Source organism: Pteropus medius, unplaced genomic scaffold, assembly GCF_902729225.1.
Source record: "Pteropus medius unplaced genomic scaffold, Ma_sr-lr_union100, whole genome shotgun sequence".
Taxonomy (NCBI): Eukaryota; Metazoa; Chordata; class Mammalia; order Chiroptera; family Pteropodidae; genus Pteropus; species Pteropus medius.
The window spans coordinates 2537704-2560260 of record NW_024350397.1 but is presented as its reverse complement, the minus strand read 5'-3'; the positions used below and the strand labels follow the sequence as shown (position 1 = coordinate 2560260).

General features: G+C 35.0%; 1 protein-coding gene across 17 annotated transcripts in view; it reads left to right on the top strand.

Annotated features, from left to right (window-relative positions):
* The window catches only part of ZNF438 (zinc finger protein 438), a 152912-nt gene that overhangs the window by 50493 nt on the left and 79862 nt on the right, over positions 1 to 22557 (top strand). For 6 of the 17 annotated variants that reach the window (XM_039839725.1, XM_039839730.1, XM_039839737.1 and 3 more), the window contains exons 3-4: positions 2302 to 2410; positions 8796 to 8848. The exons of 3 other annotated variants lie outside the window; for them this stretch is intronic. In XM_039839725.1, coding sequence (XP_039695659.1) covers positions 8824 to 8848 — 25 coding nt within the window. In that variant the 5' untranslated portion in view covers positions 2302 to 2410; positions 8796 to 8823. Of the gene's footprint in view, positions 1 to 2301; positions 2411 to 8666; positions 8849 to 15511; positions 15576 to 18123; positions 18169 to 22557 lie in introns of those variants that run through there. 8 more of the 17 variants (XM_039839726.1, XM_039839731.1, XM_039839732.1 and 5 more) reach the window with 7 other exon arrangements.

Here is a 22557-nt window from a genome sequence, read left to right as displayed (position 1 = left end):
CAAAAGATAGAATAGTTTCTCCCTAAGATAGGAAACAAGGAAGGTATGCCCACTCTCCTCCCTCTGTGTCTAACGTTGTAATGGAAGTCCCAGCCAGTGTAATAGGCAGTAAGAAGAAACAAATGGCATGCAGATTGGCAAGGTAGAAATGAATCATGTGATAAAGTACATGACATGTTCATGTATGGAGGAAATGCTAAGAAGTCTCCAACAAAAATTTACTAGAATTTGTAATTGAATTTAGCTGGGTCGCAGGACATAATGTTGAGATACAGAATCAGTTGTATGTGTATATACTAGTAATGAAATATTAGAAAATGAAATTTAAAATTTAAATGGAAATACAAAGGACCTAGAAAAGTAAAACAAAGATTGACAAAGAACAGTATTAGAAGGTTTTTCACTACCTAATTTCAAGACTTCCTCTACATTTTAAAGCTTTAAAACTACAGTGAACAAGATGGTGTTGGCCTAAGGACATATATATCAAGGGAATAGAATAGAGAATCCAGAAATATAGACACACACACACACAACAGTCAATTGATTTTTGACAACCTTGCTAAGGCAATTCAATGGAAAAAAGATAGTCTTTTCAACAAATAGTCTAGAACACCTGGATATCCAAATTAAAAAACAAAAAACAAAAAACAAAAAACAAAACCCTCAACCCTTACCTCTTCTATATGCAAAAGGAACTTGAAAAGAATCATGTATATCAAAGACTAAAACTATAAAACTTTAAGAAAAAATCACAGGAGAATACGAATTTGGGATAGGCAAAGATTTCTTAGGATACAAATGTGTAAGCCATAAAAGAAAAATTGACAAATGGGACTCCATCAAAAAATTTTTTTTTTCCCATCAAAATTTAAAACTTCTGTTCTTCAAGAGAGATCGTTAAGAAAATGAAAAGGCAGTCTTTAAACAGAGAGAACATATTCTCAGTACATATACCTGACAAATTACTGTGGCCAGAATATATAAAGAACTCTTACAGCTCATTAATAATAAGATAACCTAGTTAAAAGAATAGGCACAAGAAAATAATGAATGACTGGTGCAACACAGAAAAAGGGGCATAACATCATTAGACATCAGAAAAATGCAAATCAATACAATGAAATACTATTACATATTCATCAAAATAGCTAAAATTAAAAATTAAAAAGTGTTAGTTGAGATGTAGACCAGTTGGAACTTTCATATGTTGCTTGTGGAAAAGTAAAATGAAAAACCATTTTAGAAAACAGTTTGGCAGTGTGTTATAAAGTTCAGCGTATTACTACAAGACCCAACAATTTTACTTCTAAATATTTACCCAAGAGAAATGAAAACATATATTACCACAAACACTTGTACATGAATGTTCATAGCAGCTTTGTTCATAATAGTTCCAAGCTGGAAACAACTTAAATGTTCATCAGCTAGTGAGTGGATCAGCACAGTGTGGTGTATTCATGCAATGGAAAACTATTCGGCCATGAAAGGGAGTAAAATACTGATACACATAACAACATGAAGGAATCTTAAAAATGTTATGGTGACTAAAATAATCCAGATACAAAAGAATACAAGTTCCATTTACAGCCCTGGATTATTATATCAGAATTGTTAGAAAAGCCAGATTTATTCTATACTGATAATTAGCAAGATGATTTGTTACCTGTAGCAGAGAGTATAGTGTGATTGACCTGGATGAGGCACAAGGGAAATTCTTGGTATGATGATTGTGTTCTGTATCCTGACTATGGTGGCGATTATGTGGATATAGGTGTTTGTAAAATTCATCGAAATATACACTTAAAATGTACATATTTTATTGTATATATACTATACTTCAGTAATGTTTTAAAAAATAATTTCACAAATTTTGAAAGTTATTTTACTAGCAAAAGATTAACTTTTGTCTAATGTTAGAAGACCTCTGTGTAAGGCTGAAACCCAGTTGACTTGAAAAATCCATTTAGATAAATCAGTCTACACAATATATATAATGCATGAATTAAAAATATCCTTAAATGAAAAAGAATACATGAATTCTCAGTATACTTTCTAGCTTATGATTTGATTTATTGGAATGGGACCCTAGAACTCTTAGAATTTATTGATGTGTTTTTCTAATTTCTTAAATTGATATTTTGTAGTGTTTTTGGCAGTAAGAAGAATCCAGCTAAAATGAAGTAATTACATATAATCTATTCTTGGGTTTATTTTAATGTCGCTTTCATTTTTTTAACTAGAAAGAATATGTGGAAGTCACTCTGATATCCCTTAGAATGAATCTATTCTTCTTTTTAGGAGTGGAACCCCTAGATTTACCCAAGCACGCGCATACATGGCTGCCCATCTAGGCACTGCATTTCTCTGCTTCTCTTGTAACAAGGTGTGGCTTTGGAACTAACCAGAGGTGAATGATAATGTGTATAAGATTACCTCTTTAAAGACAAGCTACTTGACCTAGACTTTCTACTTATCCTTTTCTGCTGGCTGGAGGTTACGTCAAGTATAACAGCCACCTTCCAGAGAAGGAGCTATGTGGAGGATGATAGAGCCAGTCTGGATCCCTGAATGATCTTGTGATACACACCTCCCCTTGCCACTCTATATTGTGACATGAAAAAGAAAAATTTCTAACTCGAGCTACTGTATTTTCGAGTATTTTTGTTATAGCAGAAAGTTTATACCCCAATACAAATGAAAGCCTTTAAGACTTTTATGTTTTTCTCTGTGTACTGTGTGGCCATATCCAATATATTTTGGTGTGTATTGTCAATTAAGATAATTTCTAAAATAACATAAGATTGTATGCCAAGAGTTCTCTTTGACGCACTATTTAGGAGAGTGTTTCCCCAATTTCCAAGTTACATTTAAACTTTAAGTACTAATTATTAATAAATTGATATACAGCATTCTACTTTTCTAATTTTTTAAGGTTGTTTTTATGGGCTAGTTTATGATCAATTTTTGTGACGTTTCACAGACCTTTTAAAAGAAGTTGTCTTCTTTGTAATACACCTAAATATTTATCTATTATGTTGTTTAATTTTATTTCTATAATTCCTTTTGTCTGGTCTATGAAAGCCTTGAATATATAAATCAGTGATTTCTTTCATTAATTTTTCTTTGTATTTCTGTCAGTTTTTGTTTTGGTATGTATGTTTAATGTATTATTTACAGTCAAAATCTCAATTGAAGATTATAGCTGTTATCAGAATAATATGATTTTTTTCCTAATTTATGCTTCATGCTTTGTGTTTTAGCTGACATTAATATAGGTACCTTAGTTTATATTTTCCTTTACATCTTTGTACTTCTTATTTTCTTTATCTTTTCTTTGTCGTTTCTTTTAAAAATGTTTCCTAAAAGCGAAACATAGTTGGATTTCCTTTTTTTAACCTTGTGAGAACCTTTGTCTTTTAACAGATATTTTAATTCATTTATATTTATTGTCAAAATTGATCTAACTGGTTTTACTTCATTGATCTTGTTTTAAGCTGTTTTAAATTATTTTTTGTTTCCATTGTGTTTTGGACTTTTTGCTATTTGATTTAAAGTTTATCTTTGTTTAATTTGATTGATACTTTAAATTTGTGGTATAGCTAAAAGGTATGCAGCCTGCTTCGAAGTCTGCTAAGGATTATTTTTAAGTTTTTTTGAAACCTTAAATCTATATAAGATCTGTAATTAACAGTCAAGAATGAGATATATCTTTTATTTTTCCTCAGTATGAAATGAAACATTTAATAGAGTTTTACTTATCTGCTTCTTAGTTTTCATTAATAGGATCTGAGATTTTTATCTCAGACTATTAAGTTGTAATTTTAAATGATTTATAAAATATTTCTTTCATTAATTTTTATATAGGCATAAAAATTATGGAAACCCTAAGGTTGTCACAACTTTAAATAAACTGCTACTGTTTTCCAAGTATATATGAAAATGAACCTTAAGGAAGTCATTAAAAACATACTCTTGTGTTGTATTACATTACTTCTTATTATTTTCTTGATTTATTTCCATATTATATCTTAAAAAGACCTTCTTTTCATTTTCCCTGTTGCCCATCTTCAGACTATTTTCCTGCTCATTAGACTGGGAAAAAAGAGGTAGAAAATATATAATTTGAAATTAGAATATGAAATTTTGTATTTGGTATTTGCTATAGCAAAGTGTAAGATTCAGAATATATTTGGGATTATTGGATTAATGGATTTTATGGTGGTGGGATTAATGACTTTTATATGATGGGAGCATTACCAATAATTTACTAGTGTGTTTTCTAAGATGGCCCTGTTGATTATTATATCAAGTACTGAAGGGCATGGGATTTACATTCTCATTAATGTTTGTTCAATGACAGAAGCTGTCCTCTTGCTGCTTTGAGTCTCCGCTAGGCTGTTACCCTTACCTTGAATGCTCTTTCTCAAGTAGGTGGCGGCACCATTTCTTTTCTGTTATAAGAGTCCTTGTACATGGGGCTTTCCCACTTTTTTCAGAATATACTTGAGAACTATTTAAGGAAGCAGGATCTTAGAGGACACTCAGTCTTGTCTTGGAAACAACGTGGAAGGAAGAAGCCTGTAGCAGTTGTTAGGGGCAATATCTTTAAGAAAACATCAATATTGCTAAGTTTTTCTTAGAGATGAAAGACTTGTCTTTCTCATGTTTTGTTTTGTTTTGTTTTGTTTTGTTTTTTAAGCAGACAGTTATGTAGCTAGACTACCACGATGTGAGGAGTGAGGTGAAGCTGAGAATAGCCTCTTCAGGGTTATAGGTCAGGGTGAGGTTCTTGGCAAGAGACTTATTTAGCGTGGTATGTGGAAAGCACATGGCTGAGGAGGCAGGAAGACCTTTGTTCTAGCTTTGGTTCTCTGTTTCTCTTTGTGACACTGGAAAACTCTCAATTCTTTTCAGCCTCAGGCTGAATATATTAAATGAGGAAGATGTCTCTCTAAGATCTTTTCTAACCTTAAAATTCCATGACTGACTAGGACACCAAGGATAGCAAGGAAGTTTCCATTTGACAGGATTTTTATTTTTAATATTATTAAGTAAAGAAGTCAGCTTAATTTCATATTATAAAGTCAAGAGGATGGAATAAATCATTGATCTTAGAGAATTCGAAGAAGGGATCATTTTTGACTCGTGTATTTATGCTCTGACCTAATATTAGGTAAGTGACACATGTTGTGGTGGAGAGTTCCAGTTATAACACCTGGAAGTAATCTGGTAATAGAATGACTCAGAGGAATGTTAAGTCACCATTTTCCCCTGAGAAAACTGAGAAAGACATTTTTCTAGACTCCCAGAATGCTATTACCTTTTCCACTGGGGTATGTTCCTGCCTGGAGACCGAGGATGCTGGGAAGTAGCCCTACTGTGTGATAGCAGTCAGTCATCAGACTGAAGGTCCCACTGAATATCTTTCATTGATGAGCTCCTGAGTGGTAAAAAGAGTGCCAGCACTGAACACGTGTTTTACAAGATCAGCAATAGAATGCTGCCGCAGCTGGCTTTTTGTTATGCGCTGAGCTAGGTATGGTCACAAGCTGGGTAGGCAGAGAGAACTTTGAAATACTGAACATGTCACAATTGTGAAAGAGCTAGGAATCAGTACTGACTGAATAAAATCTATACGGCAGTCAAAGGGTGACTTGTTGAGGAATGGCTTTGTTCTGGTCAGATTCTGGAGGATGAGCTACTGCCAAAGGCTCCATCCAGAGCAGCATGGAAAAGATGGCACAGCCGACATTGGTTGCTTTTCTGCCATCATTTCTTTAAGGACTAAAAAATTATTGAAAAGTTTTATTTCCCTCTCTATCAAGAGCTTCTAGGGGAAAAAAAGAGAATTGTTTTATTTCATAAATGCATTTTCTTTTAGTAAATAAAGATATGGTGGCTAATCCAAATAAATTAGAAACTTGGATACAAAATTTATCTGATAGGCATTAAGCTGCAATTAAAAAAAAAAAAAGCCACTGTGTAGAAGATCTTGATCAAGGGATGTAGAGATCAACATTCAGTAGCCTATTATGTCCTCAGGAACTTGAGTGAGGCAGACTGATAAATGGCTATTATGTTTCATTCAGTGTTTGTAGAGTGTCTCCCCTATGCAAGGCTCTGTGCTAGATGTTGAGACTACAGGATAAGATAGAGTTCTTGTTCTCAAGACATTATGTTTTAGAGGAAGATGAGTAAATGGGTAACTAGAGCACAGGGTACATGGAGGCATATAGGAGGGATGAAATCATTAGAATGCACAGCAGAGAGTGATGTAGGTGACTTTGATTATATCCTAAGAATAGAACTAAGCAGTCTCAAGGAACCTATTCCTTGCAGTGGTTGTGAGCTGTGCTTAAAGTTCTGTTCCGAGAGCTGCACACTTCATATGTTAAGAATAACAACAGCTAAGAATTTTACAATGCCTTTACTCTGTCAGGCACAGTCCTCGTGCTTTACATATAACAAGTTATATAATCCTTAAAGTAATCCTGTAAGGTAGAAGTTAACATTAGCCAAGAAACTGAGGCCCAGAGCAGTCGAGTTACTTAACCAATAACAACTAGAATGTAGTGGATCTGGGACTTGGCTCCAAAGTTCTGTTCTTAACTACTGTGCTGTTAAGACTTATAGAATTAAGGGAGTCAGTTACTGGAAGAGCCATTGTTGTATGTTTTTGCAGATACAGCAGCTTAATATTAATAAGCTGAGCACCTAGGGAAAAAAAATTGTCAGTATATATGCTTTTCATTTTCTAGAAATAAAGCTGTATAGTATCATAATTATTATTGGAATTGCCCTGTACTAGCTACAAATTTTAACTACAATTTTTTCATTTGAAAGTATAGAAAGATACCTTTTGATTTAATACTATTCTCCATTAGAGAAAAGGACTTTCTTGAATTTTAAATATATCTAAAAGAGATTGCATAGCCTCCTGCAGTCATTGAATCCTGCAGCTCATTGAGGTGGGGATTTTCTGTTCAGCCCAATATTCTCCTGGTCAAGTAAGAGGCTACTTTATCTCTCATCCATTGAAATGTCTGTCTATTTTTACAACACTAGAGGCCTTTAATTTATAAGCTAGATTTGTAAATTGATGGGGTCTAGCCTGGTTGGGCTTGTGGTGCGTGTGGCTTACCCCTTTGCCTGGAGCTCTGCTATTTGCTGCTCTGAGGGAGTTAATAAGAGCTTCAGTTTGTCCACAGTTTATAGGCTCAAATCTAGATGATCTGAAGGGAATAAGAATAAAATGAAAAAGTCAAAGTTATGGTTGTAAACTAGAAGGAAAGTTAGAATTTTAAAACCAGCATCAATATGGTGCAGACAAGAATTAGAAGTTAGGAACAGCCGAGGAGGAGAGATTTTTAATCAGAGCAACCCTCAAGACATTTGAAATTGTTATGATGATTTTAAAAAGGCAACCCTTTGGCTTTAAAAAGAATCAAGGACTCGACTTTATATTAAGTATAAACACATACAAAATTTAAGAGAAAAAGGTAATCTTTTTATGTAAATCCATTGTGATTTATGGTTTCTTGGCCTTTGAAAACCTTGTGCCTTGATTAAATACATTGAGTAGTTTTAGAACTTAATTTATTTTTGCACAAGCAAGTATTTTTAATATAGCAATTAAGACTGTCATTAGGAAGATTTTTGAAAGCAGTATGTGCCATAAATCTTGAATAGTATTACTAACTAAAGAAAATGAGATTTTAGACCTCATTTGGACACACAACTAAAAAAAAGTAAACTTTTTCATATAATACTGAAATTAACTATGGAATTGAAACTTCCTAAGATAATATTTTGTGTAAATATACTTTTTATTTTGCTTTTTAAAACAATTATTTACAGAAGGAATACAAAAATAGTTTTTTTTAAAGCATTACAGATCGAAGGTCCCTTTGACCCCACCCTTCCATCTTCCCAGAGGTCATCATTTTGCCATTTATTCTTCCAAATCATTTTCTGAATGTTTATATGCATACGTTTGTATGCATAGAATATATATTTATGTTTTGCATAGATATTTAAAAAATGACCCACTGAATATATTGTTTCCTGGTTCATTTTAAATATGACCTTCCATTATATGTTTTGTTTCTGATACTTCGATAACGTTACTAATAGCAGCTGACATTTATTGAGTAGTACTATCTGCTAGGCAAGATGTTTAGCATTTTCATACAATTTAGTCTAATAATCTTCATAATAAGCTTCAGAGGTATGAATCCTGAGAAGGAATATGTCTGCCAAGAAGGATTCCTTATGTTTAACTGGGCCCAAAATCATAACCAGAGTCTAGCAGCCATTGCTAACAGAGACCTCTCACACACTCTGCATTTCAGGGAAAAGCCACAGACTGAACTGCCAAGCCTCCTGCACTGTGTCCTGCTGTCTGAGCTAACCCTTTTAAGGGAGCTCCTCGTATCATCTTTCAACCAATGGGCTGAGTCCTGCCCCACCTAATCAGAACTGCACAGCTATGGCTTTATTTGCATCTATACCAACCAATCAGAGCAGCTCAATAACAACCAATCAGAATGTGTAAAGCTGACCAATCAGGGCAGTGCTATTTGGACCAATCAGAATGGTGCAATTTTGATTCCTCATTTGCATAAAAATGAACCAATCATTTTTGGTTTTGGAACTGGGGCACGAACTTTCACTATAAAAGTCATCCTCCCCCTTTGTCCTGGTGGAATGCCCTTTTGGTTTCCGCTGGAGACTACATTTACCCAGTTTGCAAATTGTTCCCCTGACTAGTTTCTCCTTTTCTCTCACCCCAGACTGGGGACTCTGTTGGCATTGGATTGGATGCAGCAACATTTTGTTGGCAGAGGTGAGTAAAATAGTTGATTTTATATGAAAAAAATTCTTCCTTCATTACACCTCACATTTACATTAAATTACTAATCCCAGTAGTTTATCATTCTTTAATAACTTCAAAAATAAAACATTTAGAATGATTTTTTAGATTGATAAGAATATAACTTTCAGTTCTGTTAGTTTTGCTATTCTTGGGCAGTTGGCCTTTCTCTACCAAGTCCCTGGAATGAGTATCTTTGCTAAGCCAGAAGGCTAGGAATGTGACTGCTCACCTTTTAAGAATGAAGAGGTATATGTATAATATCTGACTCATTCTAAATGAAGAACAGACAACCCCAGACATTTCCTCAGTAGTTAATGCTTTTAAACTCCTATGCCTGTGATGATGTCCTTGCTTTGGGAAACAGTTATAGGATATAAGACCTGGAAGGAAGGAGGTTTATTTTTGAAAGATGCTTTTCATTGTGCTCTTAGTCATACTGGTATAAGGAAATAAATGTGGCTGCAATGGGAACTCTGAGAATTTTTATGGGAACTGGTAGAAAGGGGGTGATATTAGGTGGGTTGAGAGAAAAAAAAATGGTTGTGCTTATGTATATGGTGATTTTGGATTTTAGATGAAGATATTTCCAAAATTTCATGACATAGTTAAGGGCTTTTATGAATGGGATAGCTGGGCTTAAATCTCAGTTCTGCTGCTTAACTAGCTGGGTGATCATTAAAAATCCACCTTATGTTGTTTCAATCAAATAATATCCACTTTATAAAGTTATGGGTTTGAAATTACATAAAGTATTTTATACATTGTGAAGTGCTGTACAAATGTGCAAAAATTAGGTGATATTTTTGCTGTTTTCATTATCATAATGGTTGTCAAGGCTGTCTATAGTTTGCATCTTGTTGTGTCTGTACTGAAGACTTAACTTCTTGCTTCTCTCCTTTATTACTTGAAAGTGAGTACTATATTAGGACTCAGTTATTTTCAAAATAGAAAAGAGGCCTTATTGCTGAATGATCTAACAAACATTGAAGGCCTAATGCGTATCAGTCAACATTTCTTCAGGCCTAATGAAAGAACTAAAAACATCATCTATACTATATAACTCTTTAGGAAAGGAGACATGCTAAAGGTCCCAACAGATACCATTTTATTGTCATCAACACATTAGTTGGTCAACAATTTTCGACCTTTTTGTCTTGAAGGTAACAGTAAACAAGTATTAATTAATATCTGTCTATTTATGAAAGTATGTTAATTCTGTTGTTGTAGGACATTGAAAAAACAATAAAAAATTATTTTGCTGTGGATTCTTTGTGGTTATATAGTAGTTAATTTATTTAGAAATCTCTAATAAGGTACAGTGAGGGTATGAAGTTTTTATGCTTATCAGAATAAGATATGAGTTAAAAATGGTTAAGAAGCACTAAAAGTAAGCTCTCATTTCCAGATGAGTAGATAGTTCATTGAGATTTCATTTGGTGTAATGGAGAACTGACCCTTGCTTGGAAGCCCAATCAGTAGTCTGGTTTATTATTCAGAGTTTCTTTATTATTTTTCTCCCTCTGGTTCTGCTAATGTTTTTTCTAATATAAATGTTTAGCAACTCAGAATCCATGGAACAAGCAAATATCTTTAATCTGTTGCAGAGTCATGGGACTGCCTGTCTGTGAGCCAGTGCTACAGAAATTAGACATCAGTTGTTTAGCTTTAAGGCAACTAGGAAGTCTATAATTGAAGTCTCATTTGCCATTTGAGTGATGTGCCATTTATTGCACAAAAACACTACTGGTATAGGCTATTTCTTGAAGAAGATGTCTTTTGGAGGTGGCATTTTGCTGGAAGAAACAATCCTTTGGTTTTATTGTTCCCTTTTCTAGTTCTAAAAAGCTTACCCTTTTCACTTTTATTGGTGGTTTGCTTTGTCATCTCTGTACTCACTTTCATTTATTTCTTGACCTACTCTCTGCGGCAAACCATCTTTATCGTGAAGTTGTACCAATGGAAAAACTTAAATTTTGTTTCAAAGTGGCCTATGAAATTCCATTCCATATTTTAAATTTAGCCCATTGGAAATATCACTTTTTGCTTCATTTCGTTTTGGTACCTCACTCATGCCCTTGTTATCTAAGGACCATGTTTTCTTTTTTCTTTCTTTTTTTTAAATTTTAGTTAATCTCATCTGTTTAATCAGACTCACCTGTTTCTAGAAACTGAGCATTTCCCCTTTTCTGATGGGCAGTTGTGGTAAGAGTAGCTTGTTTACTTGCGATCCCAACCAGGGGTCTGTAAGGCGTCTAAGAGCTGAACGGTCTCACATTTGCTTTTCCAAATTAGCAACTAGAAATATTTTAACTTGTCTTGACTATAACTAAGTTACTCTTCTTAAAAAAAGTTTATAATCAGTTGAATTATTCTCAGTTTCTGGCTTATAATACTGAAGAAACTTTTACATAGGGTAGATAAAAGCTAAAGTAAGAATTTCTGATTTGATATCATATTATTTATTGTGGAAAGAATGTTTTCCCTCTAGACTGACTAGGAACAAGATGTTTAAACATAAGCCAGGGTGGAGACCTGTTTGTTTGGTCAGCTTCAGAGGAGCCACATTTCCCTACTTATGATGAGTCCGCCAAGTATTCTACACTCCACCCCCGCCTGATTCTCCAAGTTTCTTTGGATTTTTACTTAGGACTCTGTTGGATAAGAAAGTGATATAGTGCATACGTGGCAATTAGAAAGGCTAAAAGGCTGTTTTCTGCAGTAACGTGATTTTATCATGTCCTTATTAATTTATGCCGTGCTCTGGGTGTGTGTATGAAATGGCGTTTTTTTCCCCCAGTTCTCCTCTGCTGTTGGCTTGTGTATTCCCATAGCTGGACTGCAGCAAAACTCCATTTATCACAGGCGGTGGGAGGGGGTACAGAGATATGAAAGGGTTACTGTTCACATTTCCTGTGTAATTCCCTCTGATCTTACTGAGCTGTAATTCCTTTCTTGATGTTAAACATTCCCAGGCTCCTATAACCTTCTAGCCAACTTGCGCTGGCCAAGTTTGTCCCAGGTGATCATGTAGGCGAACCTCCTCTGTTTTTAAAGACTAGAAATCACTTTTTCCTCCATGAGATAGAGGCTAAATGCTCATTCCTTTGCAATCCTAGAAGAAATCCCTTTAGGATAAGAACAGAGCAGTAACATATTAATTTTAAAATTCAAATTTAACAGCTGTGTTTGTTGTCAAATTAATTGTGTGGGTTTTAAAATTGGTTTAATTTCTAGTTAAATGAAAGCCCATTTCATTGATCTGTTAAAGATTACATCCTTTCTTTTAAAAATACACTTGAAAACTGGGTTCTTTTTCTAAAAGGGTAAATTTTGACCTTACCATCTTACTTTTAGTTTACTTAATAAGTGGATCATTTAAAATTACCTCAGATGTAAAGACACTTAGCTGAAAATGCAGCATTTCTGCTTCAGTTCAATTCAGAAGGTTGTAGTTGAGCATAGGGATATACTCATTTTCTACTTTTTCTCTGGTTTTAAAAATAGCAGCTCATTTTTATTCCACAATTTTTAAAATATATATTTTTGTGGTTGGCAAATGGTTTTCTATTTTTGCCTTTCCCCTTAAGTTTTAGAAGAAAATGTTACACTTCTGTGAAGCATAAGTATGTGTCAGCAGCTGCTGATGAATTGATAGGGGCTGAGTACCTGTGCTGGCACTGGCTTCATCACAGGTAGTGAGCTTTTGTTTAGACACAGCTCTGGGCAAGTTTACGTGTATAGCTTATCACACATCTCTATGTCCTTATTCAACACCTTGGGAAGCTAGGGGCTTGGGGACAGACAGAAACGAAAGCAATGTCTCTTTCAAGGAGTTTCTAGGATAATTTAAGTTTGCTGGTGTTTAGGCCAGAGTAAATTATTTGCATTGCTTAAAGCAATGAGATAAAATATTTTTATGCACTTTAACCATGTATAATATGGTTTTATGTGGACATGGGTAGATAAATTTTTAGATTGATTGTTTGGATCTGCCTTAGAGAGCCAACATTAATGGTTGATATTTCTCATTCTCCTTTAGTTCCCCCGGTGCCAAAACAGCCTGTCACACAGCAGGCTTTCAGTAACAGTTTGTTGAATGAATTGAGACTGCCACATTACTTTTGTAGATTCTTGATTACTCCGTAGTGCATAAGTACATACATGTCTAATGTTACTCTCACCTTTCCTATTAGTGTCTAATGATAGATTCTGTTCAACGTCCTTTATTATTAAACAGTAACTAACCTCATAAAATATTTTGCCGAAGTCCTTAAGTGATCTACACCTGGCTGGCCTCTGACACTGCCTTGCCATAGAAAAAACTGAATTTAATCATAAATTACTTAAATTATAGTCTGTTAACATTTCCTATAACCAATAAGCCCATTTATTATTTTCATAATAAAAAACTTTTATATTTTTTCCCAAGGGTTAATTATTCCTAGAACCATCATAGAGCAATGAATAGTTATGTCAATTAGTCAACAAATACTTAGAGAATGCTAATGTAAACAGCATTATGACTGGTATTGTGGATTCTCCAAATATGTATAGGACCGTGGTCCTGTCACCTAAAATAGGGGTCCCTATCCCCACAGGCCACAGACCAGTCTTGGGCCACACAGCAGGAGGTGAGCGGCAGGTCAGTGAGTGGAGTGAAGCTTCATCTGTATTTGCAGCCTCTCCCCAGCGCTAGCATCACCGCCTCAGCTCTACCTCAGATATTCAGGCATTAGATTTTAATAAGGAGTGCACACCCTAGATCCCTTGCACGTGCAGTTCACGATAGGGTTTGCGCTCCTATGAGAATCTAATGCCTGATGATCTGAGGTGGAGCTGAAGTGGTGATGCTAGTGCTGGGAAGTGGCTGCAAATACAGATAACATTAGCAAAGAAGTATGACTGCACAGAGACCATAATAAATCAATTCCTTGCAGACTCATATCAAAACCCTATCAGTGAGTGGCAAAAGACAAGCTGCATCTGGTGGCAGGCTTTATAGTGGCAAGTGAGTTCATTTACTTCAGTTGTACAGCTGCATCTGGTGGCATCTTATTTTGCATTGTGGTGAGTTGTATAATTCTTTCATTATATATTACAATATAATAATAATAGAAATAAAGTGGACAATAAATGTAATGTGCTTGAATCATCCTTAAACCATCCCCGCCCTACCCTGGGTCATAGAAAAGTTGTCTTCCACGAAACCGGTCCCTGGTGCCAAAAAGATTGGGGACTGCTGACCTAAAGTCTCATACACTTCTCAACAAACAAGATACATGCTCTAGTCGAGTTAAACAGCAACTGAAGGTACATTAATTATAGTTGTGTGCTAAGAGAGAGGCCTGAACAAGAATCAAGTAGCTTAGTGGAGGGAGAAATCATTTTGACCCGAACCAGAGTGATGAGAAATTTAACAGAGGAAGCTTGAGTTGGGCATGAAACAAATAGTTGGGCATTTGATATAAAAGAGTGGGGCTATTTGACATTTATAATTATGGGTGATAGTTATCACACTTCCTGTTTCCAGAAGCAGTGAAGAAACAACAACAAAAAGCTTTAGTAAATGGTAAAGAGTTTGCTCCATTGGTTACTTATTTTTTCCTTATTTTTTATTGAAGTGGAATTTCAGAACAGCTTCCACTGACAACATACAGCAGTTTTTTAAGTTACCATAAGGACTTCAGTAGGAAGCCCTCCCAAACTTCTCACCTGATTAAAATTTTAGCGGGAAGACAGGAATAAGATATATTGAAAAGTTATCATTTATGACTACACTTCAGTAATAAAGGCCCCATCCAATCTCAATGGCAAGTTAAACATTGCTTGTTGCTGAGCTATATCTTGATTTGAAGTCTGATATATCAGGTGACAGATCCAAATCTACTTTTTTTTTTTTTTTGCAATTGTATGAATAGCTGCCTGTATGATAATGAAGGGAAAACTATAACCAGTGTGTGTTTCCCACACTGAATTTTTGTGACAATCTAGTCTTTTAAAATATTGCTACCATGATTAATGGTAGTCAGCTAATTTTATGAAAGGGTCATCTTACTGAATATTGATATTTTATTTAACCCAGTATTTCCCAAATGTATTTGACTTTGAAAATGCCCATTGCCTGCCTGCCTGCCTTTTTTCTTCCTTTCTTCTTTCTTTCCTTCCTTTCTTCCTTCCCTCATTTTTTAAGAACATGTATTAAAATCTCCTGTAGAACAAGTTTCAGGAATTGTAACCGTAAAGTTAACATACATACACATTATTTAGGGCTTATGTCCATATTTCTCTTAATCTTTACTCTTTCTAGGGCAAAGGCTGGGATATAGGAGGAAAAAGAATAATTTTAAAGTTTTGCTACCTGTTTTCAAGTCATATTTAGTGGTAAAGAGGCTGACACAAATATCTGAAATAAAATTTGAGATATATCTTAAGATTTCAAGAGTTCATAATCTCTGTATCTTCTGTAGCTTTGGAAAATCAGGAACTGACCAAGGATAACAGAAGTTACCTCTGGGCGGGGGTCAGGGAAGATAGGATGGGTTGGAGGTAAAATGAGACTTTTGCGTTTTAATATAACTACTTTTGTATGAATTTTTCCATTATTGTAAATTTCTTTTGTAACCTTAATAACAGGGAACAAATCTAACTAGTCGAGGGGCCCTCTACTTTAAAGAAGGATTGCTATCTGCAAGCTTTTGTAAGTACTACTAGCATATCTGGTGTTTTAAAACTCACTTTGTTGAAGAAAACTAAAAAATTTTAAACCATTTTTTCAGAAACAAGCTTATTACATGAAGTAAGGTAAGTCTGATTAGATAAAATTAATATCCCTTGCTACCATGGTATCTTGTACACATTTATAGTGTTGCTATTAATACACTGTGACATCCTTCTCCATTTATATGTTAACAGAGGGACTGTGTCTTATTTGTCTCTGTATCTTCAGCACCTAGTTTTGCGCTGTGCCTGGTGTCTAGTAGGCATTCAATAAATCTTTATTGATGTGGGTGTGGAAAGGTGGGGAGACGAATTGCAGACTTATTCCTAGGGGAATACATAGCGACTGTCACTTTCAAATTTTAAAAGGAATATGTTCTTTTGAAAATGTCTTTAAAATATAGTTTATTTTATTTTTCTACTTATTTATACCTGTCTTCTCTCCAAGAATTTAAGATGATATTCATTAGTACACATAATGTAAAATAAAATTTAAAATAAATGACTGAAATAACAAAGTTGGAGGACTTTGTTACTTCCCATTTCAAAAGTCACTGTAAAGTGACAATAACCAAGACATTATGGCATTGGCATAAGGATAAGCATATAGATCAATAGAGTGGAATTGAGAGTCCAGAAATAAACCCTTACATTTTGGGTCCAGAGCTGCTAAGACTATTCAATAGAGAAAGGATTATCTTTTAAACTAATTATTCTGGGAAAATTGGGTATTCATATGCAAAATAAAATGAACTTCCTCAAAATCAACCATACACAAAAATTAATTTGAAATTAATTATGTACCTAAATGTAAGAGCTAAAATTATAAAACATCTAAAGGAAAGCACAGACGAAACCTCATGACCTTGGATCAGGCGAAGAGTTGTTAGATATAACACCAAAAGAATGAGACATAGAAAAAAACGTGATAAACTTGACTTTATTAAAATTAAAAACTTTTGTGCTTCAAAAGACAGTGTTAAGAAACTGACAGGAAAATCCACAGAGAAAATAACTTGCAAATCATGTCTGATAAAGGACTATATCCAGAACATGTAAAGAACTCCAACAGCTCAGTAATAAGACAAACAACCCAATTAAAATAGGAGCAAAAGAATTCAATAGACATTTCATGAAAAAGAGCCATACAAATGAATAAGCACATTAAAATGTGCTCAACAGCATTAGTTATTAGGAAAACGAACATTAAAAACATAGTAAGATACTATTCTTTACCCACTAGAATGCCTGTAGTTACAAAAACAGACAATATCTAGTGTCTAGGATATGGAGAAGCAGGAACTCTCATACCTTATTGGTGGGAACGTAAAATGTTATACCCACTAGGAAAACAGTTTGAACATTTCTTTAAAAATTAAGCCAACTTACCATATGTATTAGATTCTCCAGAGGAATAGAACCAATAGGGTGAGAATTGGTTCATGTAATTGTAAAGACTTGGTAAGTCCAAAATCTGATAGAGGAGGCTGGTAGGCTGGGTCTCAGGAATAGAGTCGCAGTTTGGGTCCACAGCCAGCCTGCTGGGAAAGCAGGAAGAGCTGATGTTGCAGATGAAGTCTACAGGCAGTCTTTTGGGGAATTCTCTTTTGCTAGGAGATGTTAGTCTTTTGTTCTGTTCACTAATTGAATGATCATCAACTAATTGGATGAGTCTCACTCATTATGGAGAACAATCTGCTTAAAGTCCACCAATTTAAATGTTAGTCTCATCCAAAAACAGTTTCCCAGAATAACATTTGACTAAATATCTGGGCAATATGCCCAACCAAGTTGACACATAAAATTAACCCAGCAATTCCACTTCTCAGAATCTACCCAAGAGAAATGAAAACATATATCCATACAAAGACTTGTATGTGATTGTTCCCAGGAGAAAAAAATCCAAATGTCTGTCAACTGATAAATGGATAAACAAAATGTGGTGTGTCCATACATTTGACTACTATTCAGCATTTGGGAAAAAAGGGAAAATGCTGATAAATGCTGTACATGGATGAACCTCAGAGATATGCTAAGTGAAAGAATTCAAATTCAGAAGACTAAAAATAGTATGATTGGAACTGTACGAAATATGTTGATAGAGCAAATCAGAGGAGTTTTGGGAGTGGGAGTGGGATTGACTTGCATATGGACTCAAGGGAATTTTGGAGAGTGATGGGAATGTTCTAAAACTGGATTGTAGTGATGATTGCACACTTCCGTAAATTGACTAAAACAGCGTTGAACTTGTAACAGGTGAATCTTATGGTATGTAAATTGTACGTCGATAATGTAAAACAAAAATAGATGATTAAAATGGGATATATGGACTAAAGGTAGGACACACAGTGAATCTCATAAAAGCTCCTGTATTTGCTTGAGGAGGATAACAAATTTTGCTCTAAGCTCTCTAAAGAGACCTTTCATAAAATGGGATGTGTTTTCTAGTTTCCACAAGATCAAAATTTATTCAGCATTTTAAGAGAAGCCTAATAATTATAATTCAAATAAAATATGTATCCTTTTAGTCATAGGGCAACATACTGAACTCTGTCCTCAACTTCATCCTTACAGTAAGTAACTGAAGACTTTTTCTCTAGACTTGTTCTTAAACTTCCCTTCAATACAGTCTAATGGCTTAACATCAAAGGCACTTTATTAAACACAGTTCTTAAACTTAACATCAAAGGCACAGTTACTAAACACTAATTCATATGTCAAGTGTAGAATATGTAGAATAAAAAATTAAAGTCTCTTTTCTCTATCCTCTTCTTTGTTATTTTCCTATTAGTGTGTATTTAAGTTGTTTCCAGTTTGTAGCTGTTACAATGCTTCAGTAAATATATTGGTGTTGGGCACACCTCCATTTAAAAAAAGATATGTGTGCATGCACACATACACCACAATTACATATACATGTGTGTATACACACACATATATATAATCACTTTAGTAACAACTATTACTTGTTCTGTCCTTCATAATTTATCTTAGTAAAGCAGTACTTGTTTATGTTGTGTTTTAAAATCACTACTTTAGACTACTACCAATGGTCTTAATTTTATATTTGTAACACTGGTCTTGCTTCATTCATGAGAAAATATCTAAATAACCATTTATTATATGAACTAAAGGACAACCTGAGCATGAATTTTTGGGCTTGATTACATATGTACAGTAGTTTACTTAGCAATAAAGCAGATGGTTTTCATTATAATAGTTGAAGTTTATTATGTTTGAAAAGTAGTTTGTTTACTATCTCTGAGAAAGTTGGCCTTTTTATCACTAAGAAATAATTTTACCTTGTATTGAACTATTCAAATTATTTCTGAATTATATCTAAGTTTTGGCTTCTGCTTATAACTGGGTAGTAGAAAGTGATGGCAGAACATTGTGGCCTTTGCAACAATTTAAATAAACTTACAAAAATTATTGTTGCAGTAACATATTATTACATAATAAATTTCCCTAATACTTAGTGGTTTAAAACAACAGCTGTTTTATATAGCTCATGATTCTGTGGATGGGAATTAAGGCAAGTCTCAGCTGAGCGATTTTTCTCTTCCACGTTGCATTGACTAAGATCACTGGATGACAGTCAACTGGTGGATGGATTGCTCTGGCAGGTACAAGATATCTTTACATATATAAAGATATATATAGTGTCTCAGAAGAGGTGGAAGACAAGGGTGCATGTGACCTTTCCAGCATGGTAGTCTCAGGCCAGTCAGACTTCTAATACTTTGATTTGGGGCTCCTAGAAATAATTTTTCAAAAGATAGGAAATGACAGGTGCCAGTGTCTTAAGGCTTAAAAGTGGAAACTGGCACCACATCATTTCTACTATATTCTGTTGGACAAAGCAATCCCAGAGCCCTCCCAATTTTAGTTCTGCTCATGATTCTATGGGGAATCATAGGCATGACCTCTTAATGGAAGAGGTGTTAGAGAATTTGTGACCATCTTAATCAACCACAGTCTACCCTTTGACCATAGTTGATTACATTCCTCCTTTATTGAAAATATACTCAACCCCTTCCAGGAATTGTGAAATTCTCATTCCGCTATGGCTTTAGCTTCAAGATTAAGGTCCAGGATCTTGTCAGTTAAATCGGGTCCAGATATGCAGGAAGCTCCATAGATAGAGTTCTTCTCAAGAGGCAAGTTATTTACTCAATACATAATGGAAAGGCAGGCATAGAATAACTGCAGTAAACACTTCCATTCAAAAATGAGGAACTAGGGGACACATAGCTTTCACTGGTCCGTAGTAATTTTGAAATTCTGATGTCACCTCCTTTATTAGGGCCATTCCTACTCCTTGGTAGTGATTATTTGTAGATCCTGACTTCACTCTCTCAATTCTGAATCATCTTTCTCTTTCTATAAGAAATGGTTCATGTTTACAACTGAGTAGCCTTTCCAGCCTTAGTTCCTGATTGTAGAAGTTTTAAAGTCCAGAAGCCGCTTTTCATTTTGTGGTCTCTCTGCTCCATTCAGTCCAATCTGACATAATTCCTTTGTAAATATTGTCAGATTCCTGCGTATCAAAATATAATCCACTTCATTAGACAGAAGCAACAGCTATATTTGTTTTTGAGACAGGCTTTTTTTCCTACTTCAGACTGAGAGTCAAGGTGTTATAAGACAATATCTATAAGATTCCTAGCTTTTCTATTTGAAAGAGTCCACAAGGTACACCCTCAAGATTCCTAGAGGTGTTTTATCTAGAAGAGTATGAAGCACACTCTTTTAAGATTCTTAAAACTGAACTAGATACTACTTTAAATCATTTTGCAGTCTCGCCACAGTGTTTTATAGCCACACTCGAGATTTTTATCCTGAAACCATGCTTCCTGGTAGAACTCTAGATTTGATATTTACTCTGAAGCTATGTCTTTTTTCTCTGTAGAGAATGGGAATGAGAAATTGTTTTCTATTTGAAAAGAGCAAGTCCTGGATCCTTTATGTTTCTTCTAAATGCTGTTCGAACATGAAACAGATCTTTTTTAAAAGCTCACCTTTTTCTATGCATACCTTATTATATATGGCTAAAAGAGACTAACACTTTCAACCTTCTGCCTAGAAACCTACCTAGCCAAATATACCACTGTATTGGGCATATTTTCTTTTTTTCTGTTATACAAGGAATAGTGTTGCAAACTTCCCACGACTGTGTAAGAGGAGCTGTCATTTCTCCATTTGTTAACATTTTCACTAATATCCTTCAAGCTTTCATTAACAATCTTCTTGAGGCTCTTCCAGCTTCTGCTTACCACCTGGACCCAAAGTCAATGCCACATGTTTTAAGATTTTTATTACAGAACCCCCATTTCCATGTACTAAAATGTTATATAATTATGTAACAAATTACATAAACTGATAATCTTAAAACTAAAACCATTTTATTATAATTCACAATTGTGAGACAGTAAAAAGGATAGACTCAGTGAGTAGTTGTTATTTTTGTAGCATCAGCTGAGATTAGTTGGTGGCATGTAGCGGGAAAATGAGCTGATTGGAGGGTCCAAGATAGGTTTACTCACATTTCTGGTACTTTGACAAGGATCATTCTAAAGCTAATCTTGGCTGGGACTGTAAACCAGAGTAGCTTCTCCAACATGAGTCTTACTATAGTTAGACTATGATGATAATAGCACAAAAAACAGGGAAGAGGAAATAGGTGTATTTCATTGTAAAATTCTTATGTTGTATGTGAAATGGCATGATATTATTAGAAGTTAGGCTGTGATAAGTTACAGGTCTATATTTCAAACACCAAAGCAATTACTAAAACTACAAAAGAAATAGGTATATCTAATAAGCCGATAAGGGAGATAAAATGAAATACCCAAAAACTTCAATCCCAGATAAGGCAAGCAATAATGAGGAAAGGAAACAAAGAACAGATTGGGACATAAAGAAAATAAAATATTTAAATCAAATTTAAACATACAGATAATTACATTACGTGTAAATGGTCTAAATACTCTAATAGCAGAGATTACCAGGCTAGATAAAAAAGCAAGATCTAACTATATACTGTCTATAAGAAGTCCTCTTCAAATATGAACACACAGGTTAAAAGTAAAAAGATTTAAAAAGATACACAGTGCAAACACAAACTGGAGTGGCTACATCAATATCCAACAAAGTAGGCTTCAGAGCAGGGAATTTTACTAGTGCTATTGAGAAATATTTCAATCAAAAAAACAGTCCTAAAAGTCTGTGAGCCCAATACTTGAAGCAAGTAAGCCAGGAATTTCCCATCAAGATGGTGGAGTTAGGGAAATGCTGCATTTACCTCCTCTCTCAACCACATCAAAATTACAACTAAACTACAGAACAACGATCATTGAGAATCACCTGAAGATTAGCTGAACAGAAGTTCTATAACTAAGGATACACAGATGCAACCAAGACAAGACTGGTCGGCAAGACAGAGGTGCAGGACAGGTCAGTCCCATAATCACATATGTCAGTTAAGAACTGGAGGGTATATTGCAGTTGTGGATGTTCCTCCTGAGGAACAAGGGGCCCCTGCCCCAAACCAGGCTCTCCAGCCTAGGGTTCCAGTACTGGGAATTGAGGTCTGCATAACTTCTGGCTGTGAAAATCAGTGGGTCGTGTGACTGAGTGAGACAGAGGGCTGCTGGAGTACCAGGCATTCCTTTTAAAGGGCCCATGCATGGACTTACTAACAAACTCACTCACTCTGAGCTCCAGCGCTGGGGCAGTAGCTCAAGAGGCACCAGAGACATTCAGAGAGGAACTGAATTGTCTGGCTTCAAGGCAAGGGCTAGAGGGCAGCCTTCTCCCAGGCAGAAGTGCTGGCAGAAGACATTATTCTTTCGTTGAGCTCTCCCCCACCCAATCTGCAAACAGAGGCAGCCACCAGGTCTGAGTCTCCATCAACCTGCATAACACTGTTTGCCTTACTCTGGTGATTCCCTGAGACCTCA